At 41.4% G+C, this 20,126-nt stretch overlaps 1 protein-coding gene across 4 annotated transcripts; it reads left to right on the forward strand.

Annotated features, from left to right (window-relative positions):
* Positions 1 to 1,423: 1,423 nt before the first annotated feature.
* Positions 1,424 to 19,865, forward strand: fgf13b (fibroblast growth factor 13b). 4 transcript variants are annotated; one of them, XM_023268538.3, is made up of 5 exons: positions 1,424 to 1,623; positions 12,667 to 12,777; positions 15,031 to 15,134; positions 16,464 to 16,662; positions 18,487 to 19,865. In XM_023268538.3, the coding sequence occupies exons 1-5, from the start codon at positions 1,575 to 1,577 to the stop codon at positions 18,624 to 18,626; spliced, it is 603 nt and encodes a 200-aa protein (XP_023124306.1). In that variant the 5' UTR covers positions 1,424 to 1,574; the 3' UTR covers positions 18,627 to 19,865. The 4 variants fall into 4 exon arrangements, with proteins under 4 accessions (XP_023124306.1, XP_035803270.1, XP_023124307.1 ...); XM_035947377.2 differs by lacking the exon at positions 1,424 to 1,623 and adding an exon at positions 8,068 to 8,220; XM_023268539.3 differs by lacking the exon at positions 1,424 to 1,623 and adding an exon at positions 11,141 to 11,556.
* The last annotated feature ends 261 nt before the right edge of the window (positions 19,866 to 20,126 follow it).

The raw sequence follows: 20,126 nt of genomic DNA on the forward strand, positions 1-20,126 counted from the left end.
GTGATGTGAAAGACAAATTACATGTATTAAATATTATAAATTTTCACTTGTTGTTTTACAGATTGCCATGTTTTGTTTAATTGCAGATTAAGACAAGTAAAACCACACAAAGAAGTGACAATTTACATATCGATCATGAAAATAATAATAAAAAACAAAAACAGCACCAGTAAACAAAGTTGAAAATAATGCCCACATTGCAATTTTTAATTTGAAAACTGTACTACTGCACTATTTAAGTTTGGATCATTATATATATATATATATATATATATATATATATATATATATATATATATATATATATATATATACACACACAGTATAATTTACATGAATATTTGCTGCTACTGTCATAGTTTTGGATTGTTACAGTATTCATAATTTTTAACATACTTTTTCCAGGGAACCCTTGCTGCCAGATTTTCAGCCCCTCTTCTTTGAAACTGATTTTCTTTGTTTCTTATTTTACAGTGTGTGAATGTTGCTGATGAATAGAGGGTTGTGAGGTTCGTTGCTCTCCACTTTTTAATAACATCATTACTAAGTTCTCCCTTGACAGTAAAATAGCAATTTTTCTTACAAATGTTAATCAGAATCAGCTTTAATGGCAACATGGCTGTTGGTGTCACCCTAGAAATATGGAAAGAGAATAATAAAAATAAAGAAACTATAGAAAGAAGAACAGGGAAAAAACTAGTAGTGATAAAAATAAATATAACACAGTATATACAGATATTTACAAGCTAGAAAGGAATATATAAACACAGTAGTGCAACATGATAATTGCATGATACAGTGCAAAAAGCAGAGGATGCTGTTCATAGTGCAAAAAGTACTGTAATAAACCTCAATAATAAGTAGTCAGAAATAGAGTCTTTACAATAAGCTATGCAGCTAAGCCTGCAGGTCCACCCATCAGGCATAACATTATGGCCTCCTGTCTAATATTGTGATGGTCAGATTTATGCTGCTAAAACTCCTCTGACCCAGTGGGACATGGACAAAGGACCTCTGGGGATGGTGGGAGTGAATTCTGTGGGTCCTGTGGGTTGCAGGATGGTAAAACGAGATGATCAGTGTTCTTCACTTCACCTGTCAGTAGTCATAATGTTGTGACTGATCTGTGTATAACATGAGTGAAGGTTCCATTGAGCTGTTAATTAGAATAAATAAAAAAAATCTGATCTTCCTCCTGAAACTAACCACACACTCACAGCATGATCTCCAGCCATGTGGACTCGTCCTCGTCTTGTTCGTGCACATTTCATTCCATCTCTCTTTGTCTCAGTGCGCGCGGGCAGTTTTCTGGCGCGTGCACGTGAGCATGTGCCCGCGTCCCGCCGCCGTGTCGGTCCCTTCAAATCGAGCCGAGCCGAGCTGAGGGGAGGCAGAGAGGGACAGGAGGGACCAGAGGGCGAGAGGTGGGACTGCGGAGCCTGGAAGAGGGAGAAACAAACCCGGGGAGGATGAACAAGTAAAGAAAGGCAAGAAGGAAAGAAGAACAAGGAGACAATTCCTTCATCTCACACCTGAAGTTTGATTCAACAACCAGCGAGAAGCGGCTCAGCTCCATGAGCGGAAAAACGAAAAGCAAAGAGGATAAGGAGCATGCCGCCAAAGGTGAGGAACCCGAGTTGGATGAGAACAAAGATGCAATCTTGCGGGTTTTTTTCTTTCTTAACTGCGAGCAGAAATATGGGCTGAAGCTTAGTGGGGATGCTGAGATCAGCACACTTATTCCCATTGTCCCCACAGTTCAGAACACAGAGGCAGAGAGTGGAAGCTTCACCATGCAGCTTTAAAACCTCTTAGAAATTGAATTTTATTCATATAAACTCACGATTTCTCATTTATCTCACGTTTTCTCTGCACAGATGTAGCAGCTTGAAGCTTTACAGACTATTTCATGTGTTTTATTGTAGGAGAAGCAAACAGATTGCATGGAGGAGACTCATAAACCTTCTGCATGGTCTTTAATTACTCTGTGCTCAAGATGAAAGATCCAATAAGTGTCGGTCTTGTAAAATCGCTAACATGGGTTATTACTTCTCCCAAAGAGGGGCTTTTCTGGCTCTCACGTCTCATTCCAGCAGCGGCGAGCGCACAAATTCATTCATCAGTGCCCTCTGGACAGCAATAAAATCGACACGGGATGCACCGCAGTGGAAACTGGGAAACTATCATTGCCATGGTGACAAAAAAGGGAGTTGCCCGCAAGCTGAGCTCTATCATGAATAATAATCTCAGCATGAAACCTCGACTCATTCATAAAACAGCGGCTTTTTATCCAACTGAGTGGAGCCAGTTAAGAATACATAGAGCTGCTCTGTACAATGAATAGAGCACTTTAATCAGGAATATAGATACATGTTCTCATATCATGAGCAATGACTTTTTTTATTCTCTTATTTTTTAAAATTGTATTCAATCTAAATTAGTTTCTGTACATTGATTGTCCACCTTGTTGATGACATCACAGTTTAAAGATGTAAAAGTGGCATTTTGAGGTTTTAAACGTGAACTGGCACTAAACGACAAATCAAATGATGATTAAATCTTAATCTGGAAGTGATGATCAAAGGTTTTGTTTAAATGAGTCGTAAAGCCAGGAAAGAGGATTAAGAAAAGTGTACGTCAGCAGGGAAATTAGTGGCAGCACTGTCCCTCCTGCTAGGAGGAAAACCGCAAAGATTCAGTGTAAAAGTAGCATTAACACATTACTACCCGTAACAGTCACTTCACTGTGGTCAGAATGTTGCATTATAATGGAGAAAGATTAGCGCCACTATAAAAAATGACCCAAATAAAATATTATCTATCTATCTATCTATCTATCTATCTATCTATCTATCTATCTATCTATCTATCTATCTATCTATCTATCTATCTATCTATCTATCTATCTATCTGACTTTAAACTTAGAATTCTGACTTTTGTTCTCAGAACTCAGAGCTTAGTTTTCTCTTTTTTTTAACAGCAGTTCTATTCATCTACTTAGTATGCAACACATTAATCTGAGTTAGATAGGCAAGTAAAAGTGCAATTTGAAAACACTTCAGATAAAGCATACATTAAGTAAATACACGATCAACCACAACATTAAAACAACCAGCATGACATTATGTAGGTCCCCATTTCTTCCTCTAAACAGTCTGGGGTGTCTCTGTCACAGGATGCTGTGATGAATGCTTTAGGTCACTGTGGGTTTTGTGGTGGTGCTTTCATGAATTACATTTATTCTGTTGCATCCTGTGCTGGGATGTGGTTGAGACCAGGTTAAGGCTCTTGATCATGTTCCTCAAACAGTTCCTGAGCAGTTTTTTACAGTGGTCCAGGGAGCATTATTAACAGTGTTGTGTGGGTTTGCTTAGTCTGGAAAAATATGAAGTAGTTTCCCTGCAGAACATTGTATTGCCATAAGATGATCAATGTTATTCACTCCACCTGTCAGTAAGCTTAATGTTGTGGCTCTAGACACTATACTTTGTTGTACAGTCTACGGCTGTGGCTAAGTTTTCTTCTTTGCTTCATTGAGACACACAAAATTAATGTGCTCACTGCTGCCCCCCTCCCTTCAGAGGGTGAAAAACAGCTACTGCAGTGAGGACCACTGTTGGATATGTGGCTGGTATTTCCCCAATGCTTTATAAACCAATGAGAAGTTTTCAAACTACATTTTTAGGTTTTACAAGAGAAAAAAACTTGATGAAAATCTCTGACTGGTTTGTTTAAGTGTAGATAGTTTGTGATAAACGTCTCCTCCCCATCGAGAATAAAGCACAGCTCTGGGGAATTGAGCTAATTTGGCAGTACGCTTCATAGAAAAGCTAAATTGGAAATCAGCAATTAAGAGACAGTGGCAGTAAAAATAGAATACCAACTGATTAAGCTTCAACGAGGATATTTGAGGAGCAGATAAACGATGCCTGCCGGCTACATATAATAGTGATATTTAGATTAACTTTAGCGTCTCTGAAACTACGGGTTATTATAACAGAACGTCCAGTTGCTGGTGACTCTATTGTAATAAACCTTATTTAGTTTATGGCAGCTGTTACCCATAAAGCACTTGCAAAGGGCACAAAGAAAATGCATCAATACACTGAAAGGCAATAAAACCACGTCAATAAACAAAGGGGGAGTGATTTATAAGATGATAGATCCACTGAGAGAGAAGACCCAAAACAACCCCTGGACACGGATTCTAATTTCTAAAGTCTGTGGTGTTGATTCATTTTTGAAGATAGTCTGTTGTTGTGGTTTATAGGGTGGAACCACAATATGAAATATGTGGAAAGATTGTTAGACTTTTTAGTATAATTAAGTCCAGTACAATTTCATAAAGTGCAATGTTCAGCATCATGTTGTCTCAATCAGAACTGAATATTTCAAGGAGGGTGAGTATTGTTATAGTGGGAAACCTGGCAAATTGGGAATATATAAAGATAAGGAATACATAAAATATCCCCAAATCAATACTCATACATTCCAGAACGGGCAATTAATTAAGAAATAAAAGTTGACGTGTATGGAGTCATAAAAGTGGGCATGACATACACTTGCAGTAATTCAAACAAAACTGAAATTTGTAACCTTATTAAGGTCTAAAAAGTAATTCCTATTTATTTTGTAATAGAATGTAGTTATGTATCAAAGCTACCAAGAATCTGTTTTGTACACTGGTTGCCTCTTAAAAAAAAATGAAAATTTTGTCAGTGTCCCATTTTGCCAGCTGCATATTGTTAAAATAGGGCACTGGCCGTTTTGATTTATTATTTTTTTTCCCTCCTGATGATCACAAAATACATGCTGTGTTAAAAGAGATCAAAATTCTATTAAAAAAATAGATCAAATATAACTTTACTCACTTTAATATTATCCGAAAGCTTGCTGGAATTAGGCTAAGAAACAACTATGTGCAGCTCGTCTGCTCAGAAAGTACCACAGCAGTAAAAGCTCTGGCTAACAATTTCATTTATTCTATTAACATGAATATATTAATAGAAATACATATTAAATTCTGAAATATTTGAATGTGAAATAATAAGAAGGCCATAACAGTTTTAAAAAGCCCTGCTTGACATTTGACAAAAGATTCTCTGGTTTTTTGAAGATATTTAAATGTTTGCATTATTTGTCTTTAATTTCTTTTTTTTTTAATATTGAAAGACAAGATGCTTCATTTTGCTAGTATTGCCTGTAAAAAAATGTTCTCAGGACATTTTATGTTTGAGATGGCGTCATCAATTCTGTGTTTCAGTATTCTGTAATTTTTCTTCAGTATATTGTAGTAAATGGTTTAATGTTTATAAAACTGTAGCATCACTGCCAGATAACTAGGAAGGATAACAGCTTTGAATTGTAATGATGAAAGTTAAATATATACATGGGAAATATTAAAAGACACAGACTGAGCAGTTCCTGAGGCTGCAACTGGTAATTTCATTGATTAAGTGTATCGTTGCTTTGTTTGTCAACATATTACAAAGTAATACAAACCCAGCAGTGTTTGCAATCACTGACATCTGTCACATCTGTTTCACTTTGAGACTAAAACATCTTAGTAATGACTCTCTCTGCTGGACAGACAAGCAGGGTTTTATGTCACTGTGTGCTCCATCTATTATAGTACGATTAAGGATTAAGTTCGGGCAGCACAGAAACTCATTAACATCTTGTTCTCGGAGAGGTTTGACTTTTAAATTGGATGCTCGGTCATGAAATCTTATCACGCACTTTCCTGGTACTCAGAAGTGATTATTTGCAGATTGTCCAACGTGAACTATTTAACCTTTTATGTGCAATCACTCTTTCGACAACCTCCACCTTAGTCTTACATTATCGTCTCTGATAATATGGCGCCATCTAGTGGCTGATTACCTGAACTGCTGGTGGTGGATGACAGCAGATACTCTGGTGGGAAAACAGCTGCAGAGTTTTTTTTTTTTTTTTTTGGACTAGATTACAGTGATTGAATACTGGCTACCGTCCCAGGCTGCTGGCCTGGAAACCTTTGCCAAAACGTACCTGCTGCCATCTTTGTGGTTTGCTATTCTGAGCCAAGGCCACAGAGCTGTTTTGGGAGGAATTAATTGTTTGTTCAAAGCTGAAACTGTATTCCAGTTTCAACTGAGACAAACAGAGGACCTAATAATGCAAAATAAAGGAAGGAAATCTAAACACAAATGACCCAGACCATCCTTCTTCTCAATCCAGTCATTTCCTGATCACAGGAAGCCTTGACATAATGGTACAATTAAATGCACTAATGGAGTTTTAGTGAGATTTGGGAAATCAGAATGAGAAGCAAAGTGATTTCAGATTCTTCTTTTAGCTCCCCTTTTTAAGTTGCTGACTTTGCAAGTTCTCTAACAGCGTCCTGCTTCACTGGCTTCTGTGATTTTATGCTCCCCCATGCTGCAATGTGTGCAGCAGCAACAGACACTGCAATCTGTAATGCTTACTGTATCATCTCGGTAATACGGACGCCACTGTGATTTAACTGGCTGCTCCACAGGAAGCACTGTAACAGGACAACAATGTAATGGACTGATAATATAGAGCTATGGATGGCTGTGCAGAGTCTGTGTGTAATCCTGAACTGGCAGCGTCGCTCTGAGTGAGGTTACTATTTAATGTGCTTTGCGGGGATGCAGCCCACAGACTCAGTGTGAGATGCAGTGCAGAGCCATTAGTTGTGTTTCTGAGTGTTTGTGTGCATGCTGTGTAAGTTTGTCTCTGTTTTGAAAGTTCCTCAAATCAAGGCCAATTCACTGGCTTTGCTTGTATTTGTTTATTTGAACATGCAGCTGGTGCATTTTGTTTCCCTCTACAGCTTAAACACTGTGACTGTATGATGCATTTTCTATATGATAAGTGTGGAATCAGTATTGCAATGTACATTTGTGAGTTTGGAAAATGCTTGGCAGCACTTTTGAGTAAATTATTGAATTAATTAGGTACAAAAATTTAAGTTTAGCTTGACGGTCATTTGAGGTTGAACACTAGCATTGGTCTGTGAGAAATTATTGAAAATAGTCATTTTTATGTATTTTTATCATTCTGACGAGCAAATAAAATTCCTCATTCACTGTATATTTTTATTTTTAGCATTTGACACTTTAGGGTGCATTTTTCACTTTTGTACTTTTTAAAATCTTACTGTATTTTGCACTTTATTGTAAATATTGTGCTTCAGCAAATTTTTATTTATTTGTGTTACAGTTTCTACTGTAACTACAGAATTTCCCCTTGGGGATGAATAAAGCATCTCTATTCTATTCTATTCTATTCTATTCTATTCTATTCTATTCTATTCTATTCTATTCTATTCTATTCTATTCTAAATAGCCTGATGGACTTTGCTCAGTCCTGACTGAGAATTTATTTACTCCTCTTGATTAATGCAGTTTTTTTCCTGCATTTCACATCCAATATGTTATTTTCAGTGTTTGTTTTTTTTCTGTGCACGATTCCTCAATTCAGGCAGTAAGTTTTAGCTTCTCAGATGTGATAGTTTCTGCTTTTTGAGTGTTGATAGTGGAAAACGTGAAGTTGATGGCGTGGCATTTGAGATCAGGAAACTGACAGTTTTTTTTAGTATATTTTCTGCACAGTTAGTAACAAAATCGGCAGTTTAACTGAACATATTTCTTAGTTGCACTTTTTTTTTAAGATAACAAAAAGCAACTTACAGATTGTGACACAGACAAAAGTAGTCACAGAGGCCCTTGTAGTTTTTGGATGGTTTGTAGCTACTTTAAGGTCAGGGGTCACTGGGAGGTCAACAGAGACCTTACCAGTGCAGTAATATACATTTAGGAGCTTGAGTCCCACCTTCACTCATTTCTCACACATAGAAACACTAACAAACACAACACACACAGTTTCCTCGATAGATCCTTGGATCTGGGACCGGCCTGCTGGCTCCCTCCTTCACTTATTGTGCCAGATCAGCGGGGCCTCGAGATGAATCATTGATGACCGGTTCCAACGGCTTAATGGCCTCTAATGTTCCGTAATGATCTCCCGTCAACGCAGCGTGCGCGGCCTTAATGGATCCAATGCCGGGGAGAATTCTCTGGTTTGAACTTCGGTAATTCGTCCTCTTTTCGTCGAGCGGCGCACAACAGGAAGCGCGAAAAAAAGCCATGAGCACAAGGCTCCGGAGCTCCACGGGCGCAGCATGACTTTCCCTCTCCGTCGATCCACCTCAGGTAAGACCAAAAGGGAAACAGACTCAGGCTGCGAGATTTAACCCGGCTTATGGCGATTATGTTACAGAATTTTGAGGAGAAGTTGTGAGAATATCAGCAAAACTCTGATCGGCTTTGGGAATAAAGTGTCAGAGCGCAGGAGGGACGCAAGTTGAGTTACAATGAGGCAGGAAGTCTTTAAAGCGACTTTTTAGATATTTCTTGTTGTCAGGCCTCTGCAGATGGATTCTACAGTTAGTTACGACTCCTAAAAGTGTCCAACTTGCCATTTATCTGAATTTTGTTTAATAAAATTTGAATATTTTGGTATAAATTGAGCCAAAGTGCGTCTTGGACCGAGTTTGAACTTGAAGCGCTGTCCGTGGTGCTGAAAGAGGCCGCGCCCTTCTGCTTCTATTAGACACATGATGGGCTTTTGAAAACACTTTAACACACACTATCATAATAAATATCCTTGTAATGTTGATTTTTAATATTATTCTGCTATGTCCTTTGCAGCCCTTCGAATAAATCCATATTTAATGCATTTCAGGAACTGAGAACCTGAACTTACAGGGCAGATTTCACAACCTCAACTTAAAAAAAAATCCACAATATTTGTGCAGAAAACAACATCCTGCTTTCATTTTGTTAGCGTTAAATGAATAGTTTTATTGGCTTAACTTATCACAACCCCCCCTCTGAGACCCCCGAATCAAAAGTCTCAGCGTTTTCCACTCACTTTTTCTCTCTCTGAATAAGATTAAGCAAAATAACTTGGGGTTAAGGCTATATGGTTAAATTTTACCTTAATCAAAATGTTCCAGGACATGATTCAAGTACACACATTTGAGGTTTAAGTGTATCAAACTGCTGCTTTTAAAGATTTTGAAAGTTTTGGTCAGCTAATATGCAGCTGGTTATACTGAATCACACACAAGCATCAGCTGAATATTTGCTAAAAGTGTTGTTTAGTGTAGTGTCCTCTGTCATAGTGAACCCTCTCTTCTCCAACCTTACTTTTTTTTTTCCTCCCTTTGGTCAAATCCCCAAACTGCCTCTAGGTGGCGCTATGGAGCACCAACCACAACTTAAAGAACTTTACTTTCTTATCATAAAATAGGCCCAAAAACTCAAATGTATTTGTAGCTGTTTACATTTGTTTGCATTCATGCATCCTTATGTCACATTAGGGCACTTTACTGTTCATTTTCACACACAGGCAGACTCAAGTTTGTCAATTATTTTTTGCTTAATCATTTATCTAAATGAGATATTTTTGTAATCCCAGTGACAAATCCATTTCTAATTCCTTCCTCGGTGTTGTCTGGCTGTTGGATCGCTTTTCTATTGATCCGTTTATTGATCTGCTTTCTTTCTGTAACATTTAAATTTGCCTCTGTGGCAGCTTAGAGCAGGAACCGGTTGTGTTCCTCGGGATCACCTTGTATCGGATGTGTTTTATGCTGCTCTGATTTTTTTGCGTGGCTGCTGCTTTTAGGGGCACGTGGTGTTGGGCTTAAAGCAGGGATCTCATGAAAGAAAGATGAAGGACCAGACCTGGCTTTCAGTCATTACTTGCATGTTTGCTTTTTAGGCGACATTAAAGGTTGGTTTTGAAATCTGTCAAGGCTAAAGTGTTGTCTCAGGGAATATGTGCTGAACTGTACAGTCACAGCTACAACTATATTTATCTTTGCACATTTACAAGGGTTCTTACCTAACCAAGGAGGCCACGGCTGGGATTCCAAGTCAATGGCAGGCTAAAGACTCCACCTCAGTGACCAGATCTTGACCTTGTCCATCACTTTTCCTCCACCTACTGTCTTATCATTCTCACAGTGGGTTTGCAGCCCACTGAGTTTGCCTCCTCTTCAGTTATGCAGTTCTACCGGCTCACCACATCCTCTCTTGCTCTCTCCAGCCATCGATTTTTCACAATCTTTCCCATCCGGAGAACAGCATGCACCGGCTCCTGCCTGCTGTTCCGGGTGCCAGGTGCCACATGCGACCTCCGCTGGGAGTTTTCCGGGCTTTTTGTCCACCACCACCACTTCCTCCACCTCCTCCTCTTTTTCTTCTTCTTCTTCTTCTGTACCAGTTGCCATGCGCCATTGCAGCTGTATCTGGCTCTGACAGCTGTGCATCTGCTTCCCTGTGGGGGCTGCCTGCGGCCAGACGACATGCATGAGGCGGCTGATTGCTGCTGGATGCCTGCCTCTGCTCTAATGCAAAACATGCAGGGGAAAAAAATGACACCTAAACTGAAGTGCTGCTTCTGATATTCACCTTCCTTCTTGTACGCTGCAGCAGTGGTGAACCTCTGCACCAAAATAAGAGGGGAGCCCCTCCTTTCTCCCTCACTCTCTCTCATTTTCTCTCTCTCTCATAGCCTCACCAGGTCTTCACTTCATTTAGCATCTATTTCCATATTTCTCTCTCTTTTATCTAATTTCCTCATGCCTCCTTATCTATGCAATTTCCTCTTTTCCTCCACTTCTCTCTCTCTCTCTCTGCCACTGACTCTCATGCCTCTCCTCATTTTCCCCTCCTCTTTCATTCATCATTCTCTTTTCCAATCCATTTCTTGGTGATTTTCTACAAGCTTCTCTCCTCACACTCAATATCTCATTTTCTCTCTCTCACCTCCCCCTCTTCTTCTTCCATTATTCCTCTTCTCATTCATTCACCTGTCTCCTCTCCCTCCCTCCCTCCCTCCCCTTATTTCACTGTTTATTTTCCTCCTCCTTTATTACACCCCTCTTCTCCTCCCCCCTCATCTTTGTCCCCCTCCACCTCCCCCTGCCCTATCACACATCAGTGCAACATGTAAATATCATGCCACGTGGGTGTTGCCTACAGGTGCCCTCTGAGAAAGAGCTGCCTAAACCTCCCTCACCCTTCCTCCCCCGCTCTACCACCACCACCACCACCACCACCACCACCTCCTCCCCACACGGACACATAACGCGCACATCCACACACCCTCCTCCTTCTCCTCCTCCTCGGGCCGGGCAGGGCTGCAGCAATTTTATGAACGGCACGGCTGCATCATGATCCCTTTCCCACTGAACCAGCCCCGAGCTGTTTCATTGACAAACATTCCGGTTGCTGCATTTCTGTCACGGACAGCGTCGAGGAGCGGAGCATCGCTGGGGGAGCGGCGCAGAGCAGCAGCAGCAGAGGAAGAAGAGGAAGCAGCGGAAGCAGCAGCTGCAGTGATCATCAACAACAAGCCCCGGTGTCGTTCCCAGCAGCTCCTAAGCTGTTGATTCGCCACTCGGACCCGGGACTGGATCACCTCCTCCGCGCTCTCTCGGGACGCCCAGAAGAGGAAGGAGAAGAAGATCACCTGAGGTGGGGAATCAGACAGCTTTCTGCCACTCAGACCCCTTGGGGAGGAGGAGGAGGAGGAAGAGGAGGAGGAGGGGGGGGGATATGTGAGGCGTTAACGCTCAGTCACAGTAACCGGATTTGTTTTAACGACTTCTATGACGCGCCCGGACGCACGGATGGAGGATTCTGGACGCTCTTTAAAATCACGGATATCTGCGAGACTGCATCGGCCGGTGTGTGATGCGAACTGAGCCGTGGGTGGTGTAGACCCCCCCCCCCCCTCCTCCCCGCACACCACCCACCCCCCCCCCCCCCCCACCCCACACGCACCGCCTTTGCCTTGCGAACACCCTCTCCAACCGGGACGCACAGCCTCGTCTCACTCTACCGGGGGAACATGTCCCGGGCAGCGGCGATCGCCAGCTCCCTGATCCGCCAGAAGCGGCAGGCGAGGGAGCGGGAGAAGGCGAACGCGTGCCGAGGCAGCGGCAGCCCGAGCAACAGCAAAGGCGCAAACGAGAAGCCGAGCAAGCTGAACGTGTTCTCGCGCGTCAAATTGTTTGGATCGAGGAAGAAACGGAAGAGAAGGCGACCACCAGGTCTGAGGGGTGTTTGGGGGGTGATGAGAGCATGGAGAGCCATGAGCAGGACCACCACCTCAGCCATCGTCTCCACCAGCATCACCACCACCACCATCCAACACCATTTTTTTTTCTCATCACTAAGCCGGATCCTCAGCACTTCATCTCCTCTCTACCTGGAATCCATCCCATTGCATGACCCCATTAACATCTCATGTAAATAACTTTATGTTGTGCAGCAGTAAAGTGTTGTAGCAACTGTGAAGACTTCTGCTTAAACCAGAATCCTAGCTGAGACCAGAGCCTGGACTACTCCATCATGCCACATCTGTCGATTATTATCTGATTTTAATGAGAGCTACAATGTTCAGGGGCCAGCGATCGATACTGGGCTCTCCAGCAGCAGTGATTGGAAATATAAACAGCTTCTCCTCCTCTGAAACTTCCGGCTTCCTGGAGACTGCTGGATCTGATCCATGTGATCACATGATGGTGTAACAAGAAATGAATGCAGTTCATGCATCTCTTCTGTCCTCTTCTCTCCTCTCAGAGCCCCAGTTAAAGGGCATTGTGACCAGGCTTTCCAGTCGCCAGGGCTTCCAGCTGCAGATGCAGCCTGATGGCACAATTGATGGCACCAAGGATGAGGACAGCACCTATGGTGAGTCTCACTGCTGCTCCATTTGTTTCAAAAACCAACTAGCTGCTGCAAGAAATAAATATTTTCATTATCAATTAATCTGCCAGTTATTTTCTTTACTGGTTGATTAATCATTTTGGCTGTTAAATGTCAGAGTATAGAGAGAAATGCAAATGAGACTCAAGTAAATTCTAGAAAATACCTGTTTAATCTTCTCAACAGTCCAAAGCCAAAAAATGTTGAACTTACTATCATATGTGTATGTTAAAGAAAAAGTATTAAATCATCCCATTTAAGAAACATAAGAAGACTGGAAAAATGACTACTGCAAATATTCACTTATCAACAGATACGTTTTCTGTGAATCGATCATTCTTTTCAGCTTTAAATCAGCTGTAGAACTGACATAAATTGAAAAAGAAAGTGTCTTCCTCCAATGCCAGCAACTGTAAATACAATTTTAAAATGCATGTAAAAAGATTTTCTCTGTGCATCAAAACACAAAAATCTTTACAAATGTCTTTCTTTCTAAAAGGAAAACAGTATTCAAGCTGCATATTTTCAACTAGTTTAGGCATTTGTGTCTTTAAAACGCATACAATAAATACTTAAACTAATGTACAGTTGAGACTGAAACTATGTCTTCCTACAGTCTCACTCATAGAGTTGATTTACATCCCTTCATGTACAGCAGAATATTGCAACACATTGAAGGTTTAATAACAAGCAAGGAGTGATTTAATTTAATTCCCATGTTTCCACTTTGGAGTTAACATCCAAACCCAGTTAAATCCACTTTAATGATAAAGTTCACCCTGTGGAAATCCGTTTGATGTGGAAATTCTAATTCAGGCCGTCACTCAACAACATGTCAAGTGTTCATTTAATTAGTGAGATGGTGCACGCTTTTCCTCCAAATGTCAGATGGCAACACGGCAATCTGTCTGTGTTAAATGTTTCCTGCTTAAAGAAATTGATTAAATATCCCCACAACATACAGTGCAGCGTTCACATCTCTGAAATAATGAAAGGTTGAACTCGTGAGCAGATTCTTTCTTCACCCCCTCCGCTCTATCTCATTCTCTCACACCCACGAGCGCACGCAGGCCACAACGTGTGATTGATACGGCTAATTCAATTCTGTTGTTATGGTTCAGACGGCAATCACTCTCCTTCTTGTGCACAGTTGGTGTTGCCAGCATCTCGCATTAATCTCTGCTACTTCTCGGGCCACCAACTGTTGTGTACGTACCGGAGTTCCTTTAATGAAACGATTACATGGTGTATACATCATGTAAACGCCTGCCCACATGGAATCAAGTCACCCGTGACTGGGTCTGGATGGATAATCCATGTAATCCACATCTCCATGTAACCGCAGCCATTATAAAGAACATGGTTGGCTAAATGATTATAATTAAACAAGGGCCCTGACTCATCAAAATGTCAGGAATAATTGTGTCCCTGCTACAGCTACTTATTCTGTGCAAACAGACATTGAACAGTGTGGAGCCCAGACAGTTTGCCATTTGTGCTGTAAGATCCACAAACAGCCAGAGCATCTTGAATCTTGCAGTGTTAAGAAGCCCAAACAGAGCCCAGAAAGATGTCTAAAATGTCACTTGAATGACAAATTAGCTGATTAAACAGCAGCTTTGATTATTGTTAAACTCACTTACTAAGCAAATTCTCTGATTGCAGCTTCTGTACTGTAAGATTTGCTGCTTTGCTCTTGTTTATATCATTGCAAAGTGGATATTTTTTTTTGGCTTCGGTCTGTTAATCAAACAAAAAGCCATTTGAAGGCATCATTTTCTGTGTGGGAAGTTGTGATGGGCACTTTTCACCACCCTCTGACATTTCACAGACTGAATGATTGATTGAATGGAGAAAATAGCGAACACTCGAGCTGATAATGAAACGGATCATTAATTGTAGCTCTGGCAGGAACGTTTTCATGTGCATGATAGAGGAAATCTGTGGCTTTTCTGTCCAAACGTGTCCTTGCACCGCTCAAATGTTTACCAAACCTTGCTTTGCAGCGCGCCTTTTGATAATTCTTCCCCTTTGTCATCCCACGCTTTATACCTGGAGCTAAATTGTTAGTGTAATTCAGTCACCGCATCGCCCGACTGACCTTCTAAAATAGCATCTCTTTTGCAAAAATGCGGGTGTCATCGTGCCATTGATATTGATGAGTATTTTTCTCTGTTTTTCCTCACTGCATGTTTGTTTGCTGCGTGTCTCCATGTGTTTGTGTGTGTGCATATGTAGCTGTGTTCAACCTGATCCCAGTGGGGCTTCGTGTGGTGGCCATCCAGGGTGTCCAGACCAAACTCTACCTGGCAATGAACAACGAAGGCTTTCTCTACACCTCTGTAGGTCACCACAGACACACACGCCTTCATCATCATCATCAATATCACCACCACAGACTAGAATCTCTTCTTTGGGTCAGGTTGAGTAATGAAGCAAAAAGCTTTCAGTCTGAGCAGTCTCATTACCATCCTATCATCACATCAATACTTTAACTATAGCGTTGCCTTGTGACTCAGCTGCCACAGGGTGTTATAATCCAGTGTCTGAGCCTCCCTTATCTGTCTCCTGATATTGTGGCTTCTCAGGATTGATTTCAGATCATCCTCTAGCCTCCTTTTGTTTATCTCCCCTCAGTCATTCTTTGATAGGGAGATTACTTCGTGTCCATTTACACGCAACTCCCAAAATTAGTTTTCATGTTTTGTTTTTTTCCCCCCCACCACCACCACCACCACTCGATATACATCCCCACTGTGCATGTATGGATAGTATTTTTCAGACAGGTCAGGAGGTAGTATTGGCTGCAGTGCAGTGCATTAAGTGCCTCACTTTAGCTCTTGAACACTGATGGTGGGTGGCGGAGAAGCAATAACAAAAAAGAATCAACAAAAATAACACGCACTTCCAGCAGTCCAAACAGAGCTGCGAAACCAAAAGACCAAAACTAACAAAGAGGAAATAGAAAAACTACACACACCTCGATGTAATAAGAGCCACACTTGAAGCACGTACAGCACCACGGTATCTGCTCCATCAGGTCCAGTCCTGGCCGCTTTGCATTGTCATTCTGAGGGAGCTGGCTTCAGTCATAACGCTGATATCACTCGTCTCATCTTTGCACCTGATATTAAATGCAGAATACAAACACACGGTATTTATGAAGATACACACTAAGCATCTCTAAGGTTTTCTTACTGAACGAAGGAGAAGATGATGCAGACACAAAATTAACCAAAAATCATACAAAATTAATAGATGATGGAGAGAAAGAACATTGTTTCTGTATCTTTCCGTCTCCCCCGGCAACCTGGGCACCATCTTTCTCTCAGTGGGTTGGTTGGTATTCAAGGGAGTAGCCGGTTGCTATGGAGATGCAGGAATAAGGAAATGCAAATGTCAGCTGTCCTAAGTTGGTGCAGTTTGTTCTGGGAGACTACAGCTTGGCCGAGATAATGAATCAAAGAGCAGGCCAGCTGATGGATGAACACACTGATGGCAGAATGGAGGAGTGATTGAACACTTTATAATGGAGTTGCCGTTACAAAGTCGTGCCTTCGGTGACTCGGTTCCTCCTGCAGCTAACGCCCCACCTCTCCACGACCACTTCATCACCTCCCTGTCATCTTTCTTTTGCGATTCATTCTAATGTCTGTCACTTTTCTGCACAGGAACACTTTACCCCGGAGTGTAAGTTCAAGGAGTCGGTGTTTGAGAACTACTACGTCACCTACTCCTCCATGCTGTATCGGCAGCAGGCCTCGGGCCGGGCCTGGTACCTGGGACTCAACAAGGAGGGAGGAATCATGAAGGGGAACCACGTCAAGAAGAACAAGGCCGCAGCACACTTCATACCGAAACCGCTCAAAGGTAGGACCGATGGAAGAGTTGAACAGTTGTTTAAAGCATCTAAAGAACTCAAAAATGTTTTCCTTGTTGTTCCTTTTACTGTACAAAATAATGCAGGCGGTGTGCATGTGGGTTTGACTGTTCTCAGATTCATTGGTGAAGTTTCTCTGAGCTCAACTTAAGTTTAACCCATATTCAGACAAGCAGGGTTTTGTGACATCACAAGTGTGGAACCCAGTCATGGTTCAAATCTGCAATTTGTGAAAACCTGAGATTTTCAGAACACAAACATGGAGACAAAGGATTTCATACAGGCGTAGAAGACATTTCTCCTCTTATGGTTTAACTTTAAGATGTCACACATTCATAGATTCTGGATTTGTCAATGAAGGAATTAAATTAAGTTAAATTCACTTTCTTGTTGACAAACATAGCAGAGTGTTTCTAGTCGTCTTTAAACCTGTCTGCATGGGGATTTTTAAATATTCATGACTGAATATGCAACAACCAAAGGTAACATTAGGTAAGACATCATATGCTCTTATAAAAACTAAAATTTAAGAATGTGTCCATGTAGAACAATATTGCCTAAAATAAGTTATAATAAATTATTTTAGCATCTCAGGGTGATTTTGACTTAAAAGAATCTTAGGAAAGCTTTTGAAAATGTCCATTTTGCTGCACTAACTAAGAGTATTTTAGATGGTATAAGAAGATATTAGATTTTATAAAAATCTGATCTTTTAATGGCACCATCACAGAAAGAGATTAAAGTACATACCAAAGATGTTGTGTAAATGTAACAGATTGAATGTAAGTACACAGTGTACAAGAAGTTTAGAAGTAAAAAGAAAGACTATAAAGATTACCAAATGATAAAGGATCGTCTGGGCAGTTTAGAAAAGGAAAAGAGAATCAACCAATGAGTCATCAGTAGCATACAATAAAAGTATTAGACTCAAATATGTCAGAGGAGATGGAAAAATAAACATGCTTGGTCAGTAGAGATCAAGGCCTTAGATGGTCCTGAACATTCTATCTTTTAAAGGAAGGGAGCAGAGACGGACTAATCAATAGTTCCATTGTAACAATAGATCACATGTGGCAAAGTGCTGCTGGTAATAATGAATCCACAGAGAATTATCCAGCATTAGAGTGCAGTTTAGCATCTTTCAGCTCATCCCTTTGGCAGTCTGACATGCAACTTGGCTGTTTTTGTTTGAGTCCCACCACTTCTAGCTACAGCAGGCAGCTGTTTCCAGTTAAAAAGCTCTAACTGTGCACTGCTTGACCAGCGCCGAACGGCAGACACACAGATTAAGCTTAAACTGCCAGATATTTCCCTAGGGAATCAATGGAGGGGAAAACAAATCTGAAAGGAGACTGAATATTGGACTTACATTCATCAGATGGACACAAACACGACTCCAAATAAATGTTAATATTGCTCCTTATCTGCTCAGCGTGCAGCCTGGCAGCTGTTTGGTAAAAGGCTTGCAACTTAAAAAGGCAGTATGTCACTGTTGCATTACAGCTAGTCTCTGCTGCCTCTAAGTGAGTAAATATAATCAGATTTAAGGGAAAAAAAATGCTACTTTCTTTGTTAATTGTACAGAATATAATTTATCCACATTTACAAAGTGCTATGGTGCAGATTTAAACTGCAGGAAATCCTCTCTGACAATAAAATCAGGATTAATTAAACCTCTGAGTTATCTCTGTGCAGGGGAACTAAATGTACTTAACTGCCTGAACGAGGCTGTGCATACCAAACCTGGGTGGTTCAGTCAGACCACTACCAATAAGCGAATTAAAGATTCTTGTCTTGTGTGTGTCTGTGTGCAGTGGCCATGTACAGAGAGCCCTCCCTCCACGATCTGACAGAACTCTCACGATCAGGCAGCGGCACGCCGACCAAAAGTCGCAGCGCTTCAGCCCTACTCAACGGCGGAGGAAAGTCGCCCAGCAACAATGACTTATCCTAGCCCCCCGACCCCTCACACACACACACACACACACAAACACACACACACACACACACACACACACACACACACACACAGATCTCAGGCCGACATGCCCACACTTCAGGCTGGTGAGGGGTTAAGGGTGAGGAGAGGATAAAAAAGAACAGGAAGGATTACGGGAATGTGTTCTTCCACTTAACGGAGCCCACTGTGACTGACTGTGATGTAAATAAATCAAGGACAATCAATCCGTCTGGCTCTGCCGCTCTCGTCTGCAGAGGGACAGGACCTGTGAATCGCTTCCCTTTCGACTACTCTTCCTGCTGTGTCGTAACCAGATAGAGAAAACAAAAAGGGGAGGGAGGGAGAGAAAGAAACGAGGGACAGAGAAAGTCAGTCAGTCAGTCACACAGTCAGATAAAACAGACTGTTACAGAGAACCAAAGAGTCCAAGTATTAACTAACTAGGTTACTGCAACGACAAGGCAAGTGGCCAGAAAGTTACAAAGGAAGGAAGTAGGTCTTTATCTATTCTACCGTACGCTATGTTTACACAGAGCTCATGGGGTTAAGTCATATTTTTAAAAATGACGAACGTATTCCTTGTACACTTCCAAGGACTGATCCTTTGTTTGCATGCAGGTGCGCCTGTGTGTGAGTGTGTGTTTGTGTGCGAGAGGTTGAGTACATGCTGTGCTTGCGGTCGGTGCGTTTGTGTGCGTGGGCAAGCGAGAGCAAGTGTGTGCGCACGCATGTGTCTGGGGAGGGGGGGATTTTACCTTTTTAAGATCTGTTGTATATCAGACAAACCTCCTGAGGGCTTTAGCAGGTTAATATAAGGTTTACTGTATATGCTTCCATGCTTACTTCTTACAAGCAATGCTGTTGTTTATCTTTCCGTTTGTTGTTGTTGTCCCTTGCCGTTTGTTTGTTTGTTGTTGCATGGAAGCTTGTGGACTTCTGCTCAGTAGCAGCATGCCGAAGGTCCGTTTTTTTCCCCCTCCCCCTTTGGTCTTACGTGTTCCTGACCAAAAGAGAACACTAGTGAGCCAATAGTGTCGTACCAGAACACTAGTGAACCAATGTGAGGGTGTTAGAACACTACTGGACCAATAGTATTGCACCAGAATATGAGTGGACCAATGGTGTTGGACCAGAACTTTGGTGAATCAATGGGAGCACAGATTAACTTAATATTTTGGTTCCTGCTGTGGACAAACTAGAAATGCACTAAATAAACTCTTTCTAAAGAAGTGATTTGACAGCTTGTTTTTCTCATTTTTGCTTGGTTAAGATCAAATTAATAGTCAGAAACTGCTTGTGTTTAAAGGGTCAGTTCAACCAAATTACATGAGACATATTTTTATACTTGGTTTTGATTATTATACATATACATTTTAAGAACTCTGCCTTTGAGGTGAATTTAATTTGTGGTTAAAACATTGTAGCGTATGGAAATGTGTCAATACTTACTTTTGTGGGTGATTCAGAGTAACGGGGACATGTTGAGTTTTTAAG

This window comes from Amphiprion ocellaris, chromosome 14 (assembly GCF_022539595.1).
Source record: "Amphiprion ocellaris isolate individual 3 ecotype Okinawa chromosome 14, ASM2253959v1, whole genome shotgun sequence".
Taxonomy (NCBI): Eukaryota; Metazoa; Chordata; class Actinopteri; family Pomacentridae; genus Amphiprion; species Amphiprion ocellaris.

What these genes read in the sequence shown, in the direction of transcription:
- fgf13b (XM_023268537.3), top strand. Translation starts at nt 11,933, where the DNA reads ATGTCCCGGGCAGCGGCGATCGCCAGCTCCCTGATCCGCCAGAAGCGG. An exon ending in AAGGCTTTCTCTACACCTCT is followed by an intron (nt 15,135 to 16,463) that starts GTAGGTCACCAC and finishes TTTTCTGCACAG; the next exon opens with GAACACTTTACCCCGGAGTG. An exon ending in CATACCGAAACCGCTCAAAG is followed by an intron (nt 16,663 to 18,486) that starts GTAGGACCGATG and finishes GTCTGTGTGCAG; the next exon opens with TGGCCATGTACAGAGAGCCC.